General features: G+C 37.2%; 2 protein-coding genes and 1 pseudogene across 2 annotated transcripts; 1 reads left to right on the top strand and 2 right to left on the bottom strand.

The window, feature by feature from the left end:
• Nucleotides 1-335: 335 nt before the first annotated feature.
• On the bottom strand, nt 336-5,285 carry LOC113758916 (annotated as a pseudogene).
• A 1,730-nt stretch (nt 5,286-7,015) lies between these two features.
• LOC113758917 lies at nt 7,016-8,723 on the top strand. The gene is made up of 4 exons (XM_027301592.1): nt 7,016-7,063; nt 7,751-7,816; nt 8,137-8,406; nt 8,457-8,723. The coding sequence occupies exons 1-4, from the start codon at nt 7,016-7,018 to the stop codon at nt 8,721-8,723; spliced, it is 651 nt and encodes a 216-aa protein (XP_027157393.1).
• Nucleotides 8,724-11,960: 3,237 nt separating this feature from the next.
• Nucleotides 11,961-15,646, bottom strand: LOC113758918 (disease resistance protein RPM1-like). Its single transcript, XM_027301593.1, has 2 exons — nt 15,477-15,646; nt 11,961-14,673 (listed from the first exon to the last, which is right to left on the bottom strand). Exons 1-2 carry the CDS (start codon nt 15,644-15,646, stop codon nt 11,961-11,963), a joined length of 2,883 nt encoding a protein of 960 aa, XP_027157394.1.
• Nucleotides 15,647-17,434: the final 1,788 nt, after the last annotated feature.

A 17,434-nucleotide genomic window follows, 5' to 3' on the forward strand; every position in this document is an offset into this window, starting at 1 on the left:
AAGATACAAGCTTTTTTTTTTTTATAATATAGATAAAAACCCCTATGAACTGAAGAAACTCTACTCAGGATTGGGATTTTACTCCTCCTCACCATTTCCTCAAAAGCTAAGCTGAAAATTCTCCTTTTCTTTTTTGCCAATTATTTTTCCGTCAAAAGACTACGCGAAATTGAGGGGCGTCGGAGCCTTGAGCCGGCAGAATCTCCCAGCGGCAAGGTTCGAGCTCGTCGGAACAATGCACCATACTACACGCAGTGGAGAACATAGAAAACATCAGAAACTTCTCAGAAAAATAAAAGAAGAAGAGAAAGGAAAGCCACGGGATGCTGCTAGTGCTAGGCAAGGATTGTTTTCTTCTTCTTCCCCCATAGCCGGCGGATTATCCATTCCCCATCATCGGCATAGAAACCAATGACAATTTCAGGAATGTGTGCTATTCTTCTGTAATCTTCACCGTCTTCCTTTTGATTCCCCACCTTTTCCATCAGTTGAGAACTCATCTCATCCAAATACAGCTCTTGAAGATGGCTCAAGTGCTGAATTCCCGAAGGTAAGTCCTCTAGTGATGGAAGTCGATCAAGAACTAGTGTTCGGAGATGAGGGCATGCACCCTCCTCCACTGCCATCCATCTCAACCCTTCCATTCGCTTTAACGACAACCAACTCAGCTTTAGGAACCCTCCAGCCTTGAAACATAACCCTTCTCCTTGGTAACATCCACAGAAATTAATTATATCCAAATTGGGCAAATGTTGGAGGAATTCAAGTGGATCCTCCTCAGCCCTTAACCCGCTCCAATCCAAATCTATTCTTACCAAGCTGTGAAGATGAGCTACCCATTGTGGCATCGTTTCTAAGCAGCCACACATAAGTAGCACACGAAGAGATTGAAGAAACGAACAAGAAGAAGAAGAAGAAAAAGAATGTTGATGATGATTTAGATCAATTATCCCATAATCATCACCTTTTCCAACTGAACCAACACTTAATTCCCGAAGGCTGGTGAGGTTGACGAGGGAGGAGCAGAGCTCCTTTCCATCTTCTCTTCTCAACTGTGTAATACGTAACTCTCTTAATTGGGTCAATTTTCCTATCTCTTTAACTATTACAGACCCACTACTTGCATCTATGGTGTTTAATGCTTGTAGAGCAAGAAGCCCTCCCAATTTTGACGGAACTTTAAACCCATGACATCCATAATCATCATCTGAGGGATCAACTGGTTGGAACACTATGAGATACCGAAGCCTTAGCAGCTTTAGGATTTCCACGGGTAATTCCCTAACTCCAGTGTCCCCCAAATTCAGATATTCCAAATGTTGAAGCTTTCCAATAGCTCTCGAGACTCTTGCCACTTTTGTACCATATAGATTCAGATACGTGAGATGCAACAAGTTGAAAATCTCAGTTGGTGTTTCCTCTATCTCTTCACCAGTCAAATCCAAAACCTTTAGCAACTTACTACTTCTTAGAACTTCAGATAAGAAAGTTTTGGATGGTAATGGGTTGGTGGAACTAACTGTGATGAATGATCGAAGGTGTTCAAAGGAATAAAATTGTCTTTGTTGGAGGTGTGGGATGATGCTGCTGTTACTACTACTATGGAATGCTAGACGGCGTACCTTCTCAGATGGCCATGTCATTGGTTGTCCAGTAGTAACTGTGACCATGTTTTGTTCCCTTGACTTGATGAGAATAACTTCCCTCATTAAGTCATGGATCCGACACGTGTTGGGTAATCCTTCATAACACACATGAGTCACTTGAATTAGGCTTCTACTGATGAGTTCACTGAGATAAGCCCAGGCCACATCTTCAATACTCATTCCTTCTCTCCATTCTACAAATCTTTCAGCAGTCCATAATCGAACCAGCATTCTGCAGTGTATTAGATAATCCCCTGGATAAATGCTTAAATACAACAGACAGGGTTTGAGATGCGAAGGCAGATCATTGTAACTCAGAGAAAGTATTCTTTTAACTCTCTCTAGCTTACCGGCGCCTTCTAATTCACCCCCAAGACTGTGTTGAATCATCTCCCATTCATCTATTCTGCTCGCGTCCTTCGAAGCCAAGAGCCCACCGATCGCAACAATCGCCAAAGGCAAACCGTCACATTTGTCCAATACAGCTTTTGCAACATCCATCAGGTGGGCTGGGCAACGATTTCCCTTTAAAGATCTTGCTGCAAAATAGAGTCCATGAATCTTCAATTGATAGTGGCTCCATTTTGTAGACATAATCGTGAGATTCTGTGCAAGAGGCAGAGGCTACATCGGCATTTCGTGTTGTCAGCATGACACGATTGCCGTAGTTACCCTCAGGCAAGTGCAAATTTGATTCTATTCCAAAAATTCCAACGTCCCACACGTCATCAAACACAATTGCATACCTTCCAGCTCGTCGAAGAAAATCTTTGACAAATTCTTTCAGCTCAGCGGTAGTCATGGACTCGATCGATTGTGGGACTGATTTGTCCAAGTCCTTGTTCAACTGCCGAATCAAGTCTCTCAGGAGCTTTGGAAAGTCGCATGTTTGAGAGACGGTTACCCAGGCACGAACTGGGAAATTCTTTCTTACTTCTGGATCTTCATGGACTTTTTTGACTAGGGTAGTTTTCCCTAGTCCAGCCATACCAACCACTGAAATAACTTTGAGTTGGTGATCGTGCCCCTCGAGAAGCTTAGAAATCAGATGTTGTTTGGGCTGGTCAATGCCAACCAATTTTGCTTCCTCCACTAGAAGTGCATCATCCCTGCTATAGCGCCGTGAGTCGTTCATGGTTGAAGATCCAGTGACACGGTGGTCGATGCCAAATTCATCTTGGTATCTCCGACGTAATTCTGAAATATTTTTGATCCTGGACTTGATGCTTTGAATTTCACTGGCAACCTGATGACGAGCTGGCAAGCTCTTAATGGCTTTGAGAATTCTCTGAAGAGAGCCACAGAATCCATGATGTCGGTAGCCAGCAAAGCGAAGTACAAATTCATCGAGAACATCTTCAATGTCATAAGCAGCTTCGCGCACTTGCTTGATCCATTCTTGGAGCCTGAGATTAGAGGTGTCAAAATGGGTGATTTGAACGGATTTGGATTGGATAAAATGGGTAATGGGTATAAGTGAGTCAATCCATTTATACCCATTTAATTAGATGAGTATAATGGGTAAGTCAAAAAATGAATTGGATAATCCAATTACCCATTTATAACCCATTTATTTTAACTTTTTGTAAACTCATTTAAATTCTTTTTTGCAAACTAAGTTATCAATTTTTACTGCTCTTTGTACCCATCATTAGTTTTAAATATTTACTTATAATGCTTAATAAGTCTAATTACCAATTTTTTTCCATTGATACTCTATGTCGCAAAATTACATATTATTTAATAATTGAATAATAAGAATATAAAAATTTGAACTAAGTGTATAAAAATGCAATTAATCCAAAAATTTTGAACCCCTAACATATATATAAATTTAAAATTTCATTTTAGAAAGATAAGAAAAGAGGTTAAAACTTATCATAAATTGGTAATGCTAAAAATGAGTAAGTTAACAAACTAAGAGAAAATAAAATAATAAGATAAACCAACAAATAATAATAATAATGAAACAACATGAAAAATAATAATAATTGGTAATGCCGAAAAATGAGTAAGTTAACAAACTAAACTAAGAGAAAATAAAATAATAAGATAAACCAACAAATAATAATAATAATGAAACAAAAGTAGTTAATATCATGACAAAATAAAAAATTTGAAAAAAAAAATGGGTGGGGGAAGAGAAAAGACTTGGGGGAAGAGAAGAGACTTGGGCGAAGAGAATTTTAAATGGATTAATTGGGTTTGATTTGTTACCCAATAATATTCATTTAATAAATGGATATTATAAGGTAATCCATTTATACTCATATAAAAAAATTTAAGATACCATACCCATCTATTCATATGCGAATATGAGTAAATTTAGTTAAATGGTTGGTTTGCTTCAGCCACTTTGAGGAAAGCTCTCATATGCCCCAACTCATCCTTGATGAGTTCGACCTCTTGTCGAAGCCCTCCTAATAGGCTTCCCTCCTCTCGGAGTAAGGTTGCGAGATGATCTGAAACAAAAGAGACAACAGTTTCTGCCATTTTATAGTTTTTTGTTTTTGTTTTCAAGAAGAAGAAGGAGGCAGGGTTTTAGCTTCTTTTTATATGGTTATAAGTAGAAGAATGGTTTTAACTTCATATATTTTTTGGTGCCTGAGAAGGATTTATTATATAGGAAGGAAGACCTTGATGGGGATCAGGTAGATTCCATCGGAAGTAATGCTCTTTCTCTACCTTCCTTGTTCCCCATGGTTTGGAATTTGTAGAAAGAAAGTTGAAATGATTTATTCTTTCTTCACGTTCGAAAATTAGTATCATAGTTAGAGCTGAAGCACCACTTTAGGAATAAATCAGACCTTACGAGTAAGAAAAGAGATAAATAAACATGGCTTTATTCTTCTTGTCCTTTTTATTCTTACGTTAAGTCTTAGCTGTATCATCTTCAAAGACTCTCAAACAAAAGAAGCACACTCTCATTGAGTCTCTATTATTCTCATCAACGACATTGCTGGTAACTAGTGCCAGAGTAATCTTGCCTTTTTTTTTTTGGATTGTTAAGAATAATATTGCTTATGATATTTGACATGCTAAATCTTCACTTTGACCAGAAACTGAAAGCAACTCAATTCAGAAATGAAACTAATCCAGTTCAATTTTCTGCGTCGCCCCACAATAAAGGAGAAACTAATTATGGGCTGGGAACACCTTTTGAAGCTTTTTCATAGCCCAGTCAGACTCAAGAAGATTGATAGTGGGGTAAATTTAATTTAATTGTTTGGTCCCTGCTCAGAGGAATTCATTCGATCTAACACTTCTCCTTCATCTGTTTTGGCACGCTCCAACAGATGAATATTGTTCCTCTGTGAAGTTCATTTCTGCCTTTCTTCATTCGTGTATTTATGTTGTTTTTCACTAGAAAAAGATAAAACAAATGGAGGGTTGTTACAATCTGGAGGAGTATATATAGTACAACTACCATAATTTGATGCGCAATTACTTGAACTGATCTGAGCAATCTTTTTTTTGCTGTAGAATGTGCATCAACAAAATTGAGATGAATGGCGGAGCCAAGTCTGCCTTTCTATTTTGTGCTACAAAAGTATGAGGAAACAAATTCAGTAGCTGGTCATTTGTCTTTTGTGTCTTTTCAGCATTTTCATTTCGTCTTACAACATTTACCAGTGACATTGCTTATACCCGTGCCAAGTATTGTTGCTTATGATATTTCATTTTCACCAGAAAGAACATTATTGTAAGTGAGAACTAACAGGAATTTGAAGCAACTTAATTCAAAAATAAAACTAGTCCGTCCTTCAAAAAATCCAGTTCAATTTCTGTGTTGCCCCAACATAAAGAAGAAAATAATCATGGACTGTTGAAGCAATTATGGTTTGTAACTTAATTCTGATGGAACTTTAAAAAGTAACACCCATTATCAGGATTTAAATAATCTTAGTTAAAACAACCAGACAAGACGAATTTTTTTTTCCAGATTTAAGGATCCCCTGGCAATAGTATCACCCATATCTAGATATTCTAAATTCTGAAGCTCTCAAATGCATCTGGGATTGTTTTTAACTTTCATTCTCCTTCATTTGGGATTTCTTTAAATTCGCACCTCCAAAATCCAAAACCTTGATTAACTTTCCTGATAAGAGAACAGATTTTGGAGAGTGACTCCATGGACCAATACCCCATACATGTTTGTATATAGTGTGTTTTCACTATGAGCACGCCCTATTTCTCCAGCAGCATGCTCTATTTCAGTAAAAGTTTTTTAACTGCCACTTAAAGATTCATACCAACTTGCTGATCTTGAAAACTATTTCTTGCTATATAAGAACTTAACAATCCAAACCAGTGATCTCAAGGTATTTACTGGAGATACCTTGTAATTTCTCCAATTTACTTGGTGAGTGAAAGATGCTTATTGGCACTCTGTCTGACTCAATAACAAATGGCTCTTACACCAACACAACACTGGCAATTAACTCAACAAGAGTCACTAAAAGTTATGCATATGAAAAATGTATTTTCCATATGAAAATCATTCCTTAATACAGACATCCACTAACTCCATCTGACGCATTAGTTATTGGCTCCTTGCACTACAACTGACACTCACAACTAAGACTAAGCTTACAAGGTCTCTGTATATCTGAGAGAGTCCAGTTACAGTTCAATGTAATAAAAAAAACCCCATTCAAAATACTATCTAACAGCATTTTAAAGCTTCATCTAAATACTTTCTATGATATTGCATGTAGCTGTTTAAGGGAGTACGTTGACCTGTATCTTGGTATCTAATATCTAACAGCATCTTGTGTCATTGCTTCATCTAAATTCATTCACATTATGTGCATCCATACTATCACTTAGCTTGTACCTTCAAGGAATTATATCCACAGAAAAAAAAAGAAATTAAAAAAAGTATATAAACAGTTTCCACACAGATTAAGTATATTCGCAACAATTTATGCATCCTGCAACGGACTCAATTGAGTAGTTTTAGCACACTTAAAATTGAGTAAGATCATCACTCATACAAACCATCCCATAGTTCACCTTCTTCTTCTTCTTTTTTTTTTTTTTTTTTTGGTTTTTACCCATCCCTTCACCCTTCCCACCTCTAATTGTCATGACCAAAATTTGAACCCTAAACCTGGCAGTGGGAAGTATTATAGGTGCCCTCCCCTGCCCCAGTGTTTCGTTCATTTCATCCTTCAATCTGCACAATAATGCCCTGAACTTATTGCATGATGCATTTACATTTTATAGCAAGACACTCGGTCATATCCCCAGAATTAGTATGTGGCATGCCAGTTTGAAAAGCTCCCACGAAATGGCCACAGCATCATTTCCTAGAGGAATATCACAACTTCAGCATCGAACATTGAACCCATCATTGGACAGACCATATGAACAGTCGACAAAGACCTCTTAACAACTCAAACATTGAAGCCAGAGTAATGCTTTTTTTTTTTTAGTAATGTTGCTTATGATCTTTGATATGCTAAATCTTCAATTGACCAGAAACTGGAAGCAACTCAATTCAGAAATAAAACTAATCCGGTTCGATTTTCTGTGTCGCCCCACCATAAAGGAGAAACTAGTTATAGTCTCCGAAAACCTTTTGAAGCTTTTTCATAGTCCAGTCACACTAAAGAAGATTGATGATGGCGCAAAGCTAATTTAATTGTTGGTCCCTGCTAAAGAGTTTTGTTGAAATGCCTTGAATCAGATCTTCGACCTCTGCTGAGCTGTTTGGGGTCTCGCTGAGATCTTCCCTACCTTAAAACATATATACATGTATATATATATATATATATATATATATATAATATTATTTGTTGTAAATATCAAATTATGCAGGTGTAATATAATTAATATTCTTAGTTATACTAATAATTATATATTTTTACTAATATAAATTATTGATTAGTTGTACTAATACATTTTACTAAATTACTAATTATACATTTATGCCAAATACCAGTTACATTTTTTTTTCACTAATTATATATAAACTTATTTCCGTCGCAGGCACCTGCAGGCAGGCACGGATTTAAGGGGGGGCTGGTACCAGCCCCCCCTTAAATCCGTGCCTGTCCATGTCCATGGCTCCATGCCTGATGCCTCCATGAATGCTGCAGAGGACCTCAAGAATAGCTGGGCCTGGAAAGCCGCTGCCAGCACTGCTGAGTCTGCTGACTGCTGAGGTCCGAGGAAGAAGATGACCCAATTTATGTTGAATTTTTTTTTTGCCCTCTAAATACAAAACGACGTCGTTTCACTTTTAGTGGAACGACGTCGTTTTGTATAATGAGGGAAAAAAAAAATACATCAGATGAAGCCCTAAGGCTTCATCTGATGCAAAAGCACGCCGCGTCGCCGCCAATGCCAAAGGCCAAAGGGCAAACAACTGAAACAAGACTCCAAGTCTCCAACTCCAAGAAGAAGACGCCACTCACGCCAGGCTCCAAGAACTCCAAGAAGCAGATTTTCTTAGTTATTAATTTTATTATTGTTGTGATGTCAGGTTGTTGATTTAATTATACAAGAGATGAATAATCGTTTCTCGGAAGTTAGCACGGAATTGCTTAGTTGCATAGCATGTCTTGATCCAAAAAGTTCTTTCTCTCAATTCAATGTGCAGAAACTACTCCGTCTTGCTGATTTATATCCTGAAGACTTCTCAAGTAACGATTATTTATATCTTGAGTCTCAACTTCGAAATTATATTTATAATGTGCAACGCGATCCTCAATTTTCAGAAGTTGGAGATTTGGGAAGTCTTGCTCAACAAATGGTTAAAACTGGTAAAAATACAGTTTTTCCATTGTTTATCGTCTGATCCAGTTGGCATTAGTTCTACCAGTTGCGACTGCTTCTGTTGAAAGAGTATTTTCTGCAATGAATATTGTCAAGACTGATTTGCGCAACAAAATGGGAGACGAGTGGATGAATGACTGTCTGGTTGTATACATCGAGAAGGATATTTTTGCAACAATTGAAAATGAGCAAATATTGCAACGTTTTCAACGGATGAAGACTCGCAGAATGCAATTGCCTCCTCTTCGTTATTCGAGTGCAACAACTACCAATACTTCAAGTGTTAATCAATAACAAATTTTTGGGTATGTATAATTATATGTTTTTATTATTTTTATAATTATTGATTCTAAATTTTACTTATTAAATATATTTATTTCGTCACAAAAAAAAATTTTTAATACACTTCAGCCCCCCCAAAAATAAATTTCTGGCTCCGTCCCTGCCTGCAGGGAAAGCGGGACGAGGCAGGGGTAGAGCGGAGGAAGCAGGGGATAGGGGGCAAGGCAGCAGTAGGGTATGCTTAGGCAACCGGGGGGAATTGGGGAGGGGAGGGGAGGGAATCATTGCCATTCCTAATCTTTTGTATGACATTGAAAAAATAATATTATGATTTAATGGTAAAAATATTATGAGTATACAACAACTTTGGTGAAACACAACCGTATTCAGAATTGTTTATCAAAGCTAAATCCATAATATATAAAAAGCTCAAAATAAATTTTAAAAATTTGAAAATAAATTCAAAAATCAATAGATCAAGGAGTTCCCATTTAGATACTTTTTTGTAACAGTAACTGGTTAAAGAAATTAAAATTATAAAATATCATATTATCAAGTACACAATCAAATTTCACAAAAAAATTTATATATAAGAGATGCTATATTTGGGTTAATATAATCACGAGCAAAGTAAGTGAACTATTACTAGTACGTATATATGTTTGTATATAGTGTTTTCACTAAGAGCATGCCCAATTTCAGCTATAGTTTCTTCCGTTGCAGATCTTGATAAAATCTTTTGTATATATAAGGAAAACTCGACAATCCAAACCAGTAATTTTATAGTCTTTTCTAGAGAGAGCAAGTTGAAAATCTATTTGGAATTTCTATAAATTCACACCACCAAAATCATAACACTATTCAGCTTACATAACTTGCCTGATAAAAGAACAGATAAGAAGTTTTTTAACTAGTGACTGCATGATCCAAACCAATATATATGTTTGTATCTAAAGCTTTCTCCAACAGCAAGCTCTTTCGGGTTTTGAGGAAGTAATCAAGAAAGAGGATAGCTTTTGACGAGGACAAAATGACGAGAATGCCATTTAATTTTGTGACTACGTATTATACTTTGGGACAGAAATAAAATGATATTTAACTCTAAGATGATCACAATATTTAGATTTTCAATATTATTTCACTATATAAGAAACCCAGGAAAAGCTGATGCAATTTTAGGAAGCTACATATTTTTCGATTAAGGGATAAATGCTGCGATTCTGTGGCTAGTTATTCATGTATGGTGGATTTATATGTTTAGTTTTTTTCTTAGACACAGAGCAAGAAGTTGATGAGCTTCTTAAATCCCATTTTGTGCTCCTCGAAAATTGGCAAATCTAGAGAAACTTTTAGAAATAAATCAAAATTGGGATCATACCTTTTGTTATCTAAAATTGAAGAGTGAAATGAAGATTGTCATTCTCAAATTTGGCACTATGCTACATGCATTGCAATCATTATATAGACGGTAGGAAAATTGATTCCTTGTACTTATTAGCTGAAAGTATTGAGCTCATGATCTCAACATGACTTGATATATGCTCTACGTGGCACGGGGAATTGCAACCCCTTTTGTTTTTTGGGTTAAGACGACGAATTGCATAAATAATAAAAAGAAGACACAACAGATGTCACCTAGCTGTTACAAGTCATTCTAATGCTACGGGATAGCAAACCCCTCTAATGTCCTCATCAAGAGCAAAAGAAAGTTCACGAGGACATGATTCAAAAATCACAAAAGATCTTTCTAATTTGCCTCCTAACCATGGATTCACTAAAAACAATTCCTGATGTAGAGGGCAAGTCCAAAAGATATGGTCTAAATCTTCAGATTGGAGAGAATAGAGAGGGCGGCAAGAGTCATCTTGAATATGTATCTACAATGGAGGAGATGTTTGGTTGCTAGTTTGCCGTGGGTAGCTAGCCAGATGAAGTGTTTTGCTAAGCCTGCCTTGTTGAGTAAAAGCAATTTGTTTGATGCCAAGGCCACCTTGGTTCTCAATGAGGGTGACAACGTCCCAATTGATCAGGTGGATTTTTCTTTTAGAGGGGTTTGAGCCCCACAGAAAAGCTCTTTGTTCCCTATCAGTGGCATCACAAATCTTTTTACGGACATGTGCAGCTTGGAAAAAGTAGTTGGGAATGGAAGCAACACTCTGTTCTGGAGGCCAAACCAACAATCACAGCAATCTCGATCAGGAATCTGTTAAAGATTGATGCCAAGACAACCAACACAGAAAGGGTTCGTTCTGCCCTTCTCTGCATAGAACTTGATTTACACTCAACTTTGCCCCATTCCATCCTGCAACCCATCGAGGTGGAGAACTTCTCCTTCTGCCTAAATTGTGGAAGGTTGGGTCATCATGACCTCGTTCATTGCCCCAAACTACTTCACACTGTTCCTGCTCCAACCGCTCCGCCGGAATCTGGGCCATGGAGAAAGCTTCCGGCTAAACCCAAAGCTACCTCCCCTGATCCCAATTAGATCATCATAAATATAGAGTATTTAGCTTTTCAATGTTATTTCCCTGTATAATAAACCAAGGAAAATCTGATGCCTTTTTTATTTTTCTCTATCTGGTTTGGAAAAATGGATCTAGAAAGCTACATATTTTTGGATTGAGAAATAAACACCATGATTTTGTGGCAAGTTATTCATGTAGTATGATGGATGGATTTGCATTTTGGCCTTCAACTCTTTGGTGAGCTGCATCAGTTGTAAGTCACCCTTTATTTGTTTAGTATTTTTTCTTATATACGCAGCTAGAAGTTGATGAGCTTCTTAAATCCTATTTTTATGCTCCTAAAAAATTGGCAAATCCAGAGAAACTTTTAGAAATAAATCAAAATTGGGATCAGACCCTTTTGTTATTTAAAATTGAAGAGTGAAAAGAAGATTGTCATTCTCAAATTTCGCACAATGCTATAGCCATTGCTTTATGTAGACTTGTGGGCATTGATTCCCTGTAGTCATCGTTGAGCTCATGATCTCACAAGCGCTTGTTTGGGGAGGTAGGTAAGAATGCTTCATGAAGTTAAAAATTAAAGAAAAACAGTTTAAAAAAATACATTAACAAAATGCAGCATATGGACAAGATGATGATGCAATGCAACATACTACACGTAGTGGAGAAGATAGAAAACATCAGGAACTTCTCAGAAAAACAGAAGAACATGGAAAGCAGTGTCGTCAACAACAGGGAGGGAAAGCAAACAAAGAGAAAGGAAAGCCATAGGATGCTGCTAGTGCTAGGCAAGGATTGTTTTCTTCTTCTTCCCCCACAGCCGGCGGATTCTCCATTTCCCATCATCGGCACAGAAACCAATGACAATTTCAGGAATGTGTGTCATTCTTCTGTAATTTTCACTTTCTTCCTCCTGATTCTCGACCTTTTCCATCATTCGAGAACTCACCGCATACAAATGCAGCTCCTGAAGATGGCTCAAGTGCTGAATTCCCGAAGGTAAGTCCTCTAGTGATGGAAGTTGATACAGAACTAGTCTTCGGAGATTTGGGCACGCACCCTCCTCCACTGTCATCCATCTCAACCCTTCCATTCTCCTTAACCACAACCGTTTCAGCTTTAGGAACCCTCCAGCCTTGAAACACAACCTTTCTCCCTGGTAAGATCCACTGAAATTAATTTCATCCAAATTGGGCAAATGTTGGAGGGATTCAAGCGGATCCTGCTCAGCCCTTAACCCACTCCAGGGCAAATCTAATCTTACCAAGTTTTGAAGATGAGTTATCCATCCTGGCATCGTTTCTAAGCGGCCAAACATCATTAGCACATGAAGAGATTGAAGAAACGACCAAGAAGTAGAAGAAGAAAGAGAAGAATGATGATGATTTAGATCGATTATCTCATGATCATCACCTTTTCCAACTGAAGCAACGCTTAATTGCCGAAGGCTGGTGAGGTTGACAAGGGAGGAGCAGAGCTCCTTTCCATCTTCTCTTCTCAATTGTGTAATATATAACTGTTTTAATTGGGTCAATTTTCCTATCTCTTTAACTATTACAGACCCACTACTTGCATCTATGGTGTCTAACCTTTGTAGAGCGAGAAGCCCTCCCAATTTTGACGGACCTTTAAACCCATGATATCCATAATCACTATCTGAGGGATCAACTCGTTTGAATACTATGAGATGCCGAAGCTTTTGCAGCTTTAGGATTTCCACGGGTAATTCCCTAACTCCAGTGTCCCCCAAATTCAGATATTCCAAATGTTGAAGCTTTCCAATAGCTCTCGGGACTCTTGCCAGTTTTGTACCATATAGGTCCAGATACGTGAGATGCAACAAGTTGAAAATCTCATTTGGTGTTCCTTCTATCTCTTCACCTCCCAATTCCAAAACCTTTAGCAACTTGCTGCTCTTTAGAACTTCAGATAAGAAAGTTTTGGATAGTAATGGGTTGGTGGAACTAACTGTGATGAATGATCGAAGGTGTTCAAAGGAATAAAATTGTCTTTGTTGGTGGTTTTGGATGTTGCTACTGTTACTACTACTATGGAGTACTAGACGGCGTACCTTCTCAGATGGCCACGTCATTGGTTGTCCAGTAGTAACTGTCACCATGTTTTGTTCCCTTGACTTGATGAGAATAACTTCTCTCAATAGGTCATGGATTCGACACGTGTGGGGCGTTCCTTCATAAAACACTTTAGTTGCTTGAATTAGGCTTCTGCTGATGAGTTCACTGAGATAAGCCCAGGCTACATCTTCAATACTCATTCCGTCTCTCCATTCTACAAATCTTTCAGCAATCCATAATAGAATCAGCCTCTGGCAGTTTATTGGATAATCCTCCGGATAAATGGTTAAATACAACAGACAGGGTTTGAGGTACGAAGGTAGATCGTTGTAACTCAGAGAAAGTATTCTTTTAACTCTCTCTAGCTTACCGGTGCCTTCTAATTCACCCCCAAGACTGTGTTGAATCATCTCCCATTCATCTATTCTGCTCACGTCCTTCGAAGCCAAGAGCCCACCGATCGCAAGAATCGCCAAAGGCAAACCGTCACATTTGTCCAATACAGCTTTTGCAACATCCATCAGGTGGGCGGGGCAACGATTTCCTTTAAAGATCTTGTTACAAAATAGGGTCCATGAATCTTCAATTGATAGTGGCTCCATTTTGTAGACATAATCCTGAGATTCTGTGCAAGAGGCAGAGGCTACATCGGCTTTTCGTGTTGTTAGCATGACACGATTGCCGTAGTTACCCTCAGGCAGTGCAAATTTTATTACATTCCAAAATTCCACTTCCCACACGTCATCAAACACCATTGCATACCTTCCAGCTTGTTGAAGAAAATCTTTGACAATTTTTTTCAGCTCAGCAGTAGTCATGGACTCGATCGATTGTGGGACTGGTTGCTTCCCTTCCTCGTGTAACTGCCGAATCAAGTCTCTCAGGAGCTTTGGAAAGTCGCATGTTTGAGAGACGGTTACCCATGCACGAACTGGGAAATTCTTTCTAACATCTGGATCTTCATGGACCTTTTTGACTAGGGTAGTTTTCCCTAGTCCAGCCATGCCGACCACTGAAATAACTTTGAGTTGGTGATCGTCCGCCTCGAGGAGCTTAGAAATCAGATGTTGTTTGGGCTGGTCAATGCCAACCAATTTTGCTTCCTCCACCAGAAGTGCATCATCCCTGCTATAGCGCCATGAGTCGTTCATGGTTGAAGCTCCAGTGACACGGTCGTCGATGCCAAATTCGGCTTGGTATCTCTGACGTCCTTCTGAAATATTTTTGATTCTGGACTTTATGCTTTGAATTTCACTGGCAACCTGATGACGAGCTCGCAAGCTCTTAATGGCTTTGAGAATTCTCTGAAGAGAGCCACAGAATCCATGATGTCGGTAGCCAGCAAAGCGAAGTACAAATTCATCGAGAACATCTTCAATGTCATAAGCAGCTTCGCGCACTTGCTTGATCCATTCTTGGAGCCTAGGATTAGATGTGTCAAAATGGGTGACTTGGGCTGGTTTTGGTTGGATAAAATCGGTAATGGGTATAACTGACTCAATCCATTTATACCCATTTAATTAAATGGGTAAGTCAAAAAATGAATTGAATAACCCAATTACCCATTTATAACCCATTTATTTTAACTTTTTGTAAACTCATTTAAATTCTTTTTTGCAAACTAAGTTATTAATTTATACCGCTCTTTGTACCCATCATTAGTTTTAAATATTTACTTATAATGCTCAATAAGTCTAATTACCAATTTTTTTTTCCATTGATACTCTATGTCGTAAAATTACATATTATTTAATAATTGAATAATAAGAATATAAAATTTTGAACTAAGAACTATAAAAATTTAATCCAAAAATTTTGAACTCCTAACATTTTTTTCATATATAAATTTAAAATTTCATTTTAGAAAGATAAGAAAAGAGGCTAAAACTTATCATAAATTGGTAATGCTGAAAAATGAGTAAGTTAACAAACTAAAAGAAAATGAAATAATAAGATAAACTAACAAATAATAATAATAATAATAATGAAACAAAAGCAGTTAACATCATGACAAAATGAAAAATCTGAAAAAAAAATAGGTAAGGGAAGAGAATTCTAAATGGATTAATTGGGTTTGATTGGTTATCCTATAATATCCTATAATAAATGGATATTATTGGATAACCCATTTATACCCATATAAAAAAATTTAAGATATCCATACTCATCTATTCATGAGCGGGTATGAGTAAATTTAGTTAAATGGATTGGTTTGCCACCCATACCTGGGATCATCATCTTCTTTTGGTTCAGCTACTTTGAGGAAAGCTCTCATATGCCCCAACTCATCCTTGATGAGTTCGACCTCTTGTTGAAGCCCTCCTAATAGGCTTCCCTCCTCTCGGAGTAAGGTTGCGAGACGATCTGAAACAAAAGAGACAACAGTTTCTGCCATTTTATAGTTTTTTGTTTTTTTTTTTTCAAGAAGAAGAAGAAGGAGGCAGGGTTTTAGCTTCTTTTTATATGGTTATGAGTAGAAGAATGGTTTTAACTTCATATATTTTTGGGTGCCTGAGAAGTATTTATTATATAGGAAGGAAGACCTTGGTGGGGATCAGGCTGATTCCATCGGAAGTAATGCTCTTTTTCTACCTTCCTTGTTCCCCATGGTTTGGAATTTGTAGAAAGAAAGTTGAAATGATTTATTCTTTCTTCACTTCCGGAAATTAGTATCATAGTGAGAGCTGAAGCACCACTTCAGGAATAAATCAGCCCTTACGATTAAGAAAAGAGATACACAAACATGGCTTTATTCTTCTTGTCCTTTCTATTCTTACGTCAAGTCTTAGCTGTATCATCTTCAAAGGCTCTCAAATAAAAGAAGCACATTCTCAGTGAGTCTATTATTCTCATCAATGACATTGCTGGTAACTAGTGCCAGAGTAATGTTGCCTTTTTTTTTCAGTAATGTTGCTTATGATCTTTGATATGCTTAATCTTCACTTTGACCAGAAACTTGAAGCAATTTAATTCAGAAACAAAACTAATCCAGTTCAATCTTCTGTGTCGCCCCACAATAAAGGAGAAACTAATTATGGGCTGTGAACACCTTTTGAAACTTTTTTAATAGTGGGGCAAAGTTAATTTATTTGTTTGGTCCCTGCTAAAGAGTTTTGCAAGTTTGTCCATGCTCAGAGGAATTCATTCGATCTAACACTTCTCCTTCATCTGTTTTGGTACGCTCCAACAGATGAATATTGTTCCTCTGTGAAGTTCATTTCTGCCTTTCTTCATTCGTGTATGTATGTTGTTTTTCACTAGAACTGATCTGAGCAATCTTTTTTTTTTTTTTACTGTAGAATGTGCATCGAGCAACAAAATTGAGATGAATGTTGGAGCCTTTCTATGTTGTAAGGGCTGATTATTTGTGAGGAAACAAATTCAGTAGCAGGTTATTTGTGTTTTTCGTCTTACAACATTTGCCGCAAGACAAGTTTGCAATGAATCAGGCTAACCAAAAAAATATATATTGGAATTAAAGGGAGAGAATCTACTTCATAGAAAGCAAGAATTTTTCTTCTTACAGAAAATCAGGCCAACTGTGTGTTATTAATAACCCCTCCAGTAAATGTTAGCCAAGAATTATTCATGATTTACCTTCTTCCTGCAATAATTTATTCCGTAGGGTAGATTGAATCAACTTGAAATGTTATATTCTTTCTTCAATATTGCAAATTAGTATCATTTAAGGTTGAAGCGCCACTTTCTTCAATACTACAAATGAGTGCTAATTACCTCATGGGAAATAATAATATAGATAAAGATGGCTTCATTCTTCGTCTTCTCAATATTCTTACTTCCCCTCTTCTGTTATCCTCTTTGATTGAGTTCCAAGAAAAGAATATACGTTCTCGATTAGTCTCTATTATTTTGCGTGACATTGCTTATACCGGGTGCCAAGTGTTGTTGCTTATGATATTTCATGTGCATAATTTTTCATTCTCACCAGAAAGAACATTATTGTAAGTGAGAACCAATAGGAATTTGAAGCAACTTAATTCAAAAAAATAAACTAATCCATACTTCAAAAAAATCCAGTTCAATTTCTGTGCTGCCCCAACATAAAGGAGAAAATAATTATGGGCTGTCGAAACAATTATGGTTTGTAACTTAAGCGAGGAAAGAAGCCCTCTTGATTCAGATGGAACTTTAATAAGTAACATCCATTATCAGGATTTAAATA

This window comes from Coffea eugenioides, unplaced genomic scaffold, assembly GCF_003713205.1.
Source record: "Coffea eugenioides isolate CCC68of unplaced genomic scaffold, Ceug_1.0 ScVebR1_78;HRSCAF=398, whole genome shotgun sequence".
In the NCBI taxonomy this organism is placed as follows: Eukaryota; Viridiplantae; Streptophyta; class Magnoliopsida; order Gentianales; family Rubiaceae; genus Coffea; species Coffea eugenioides.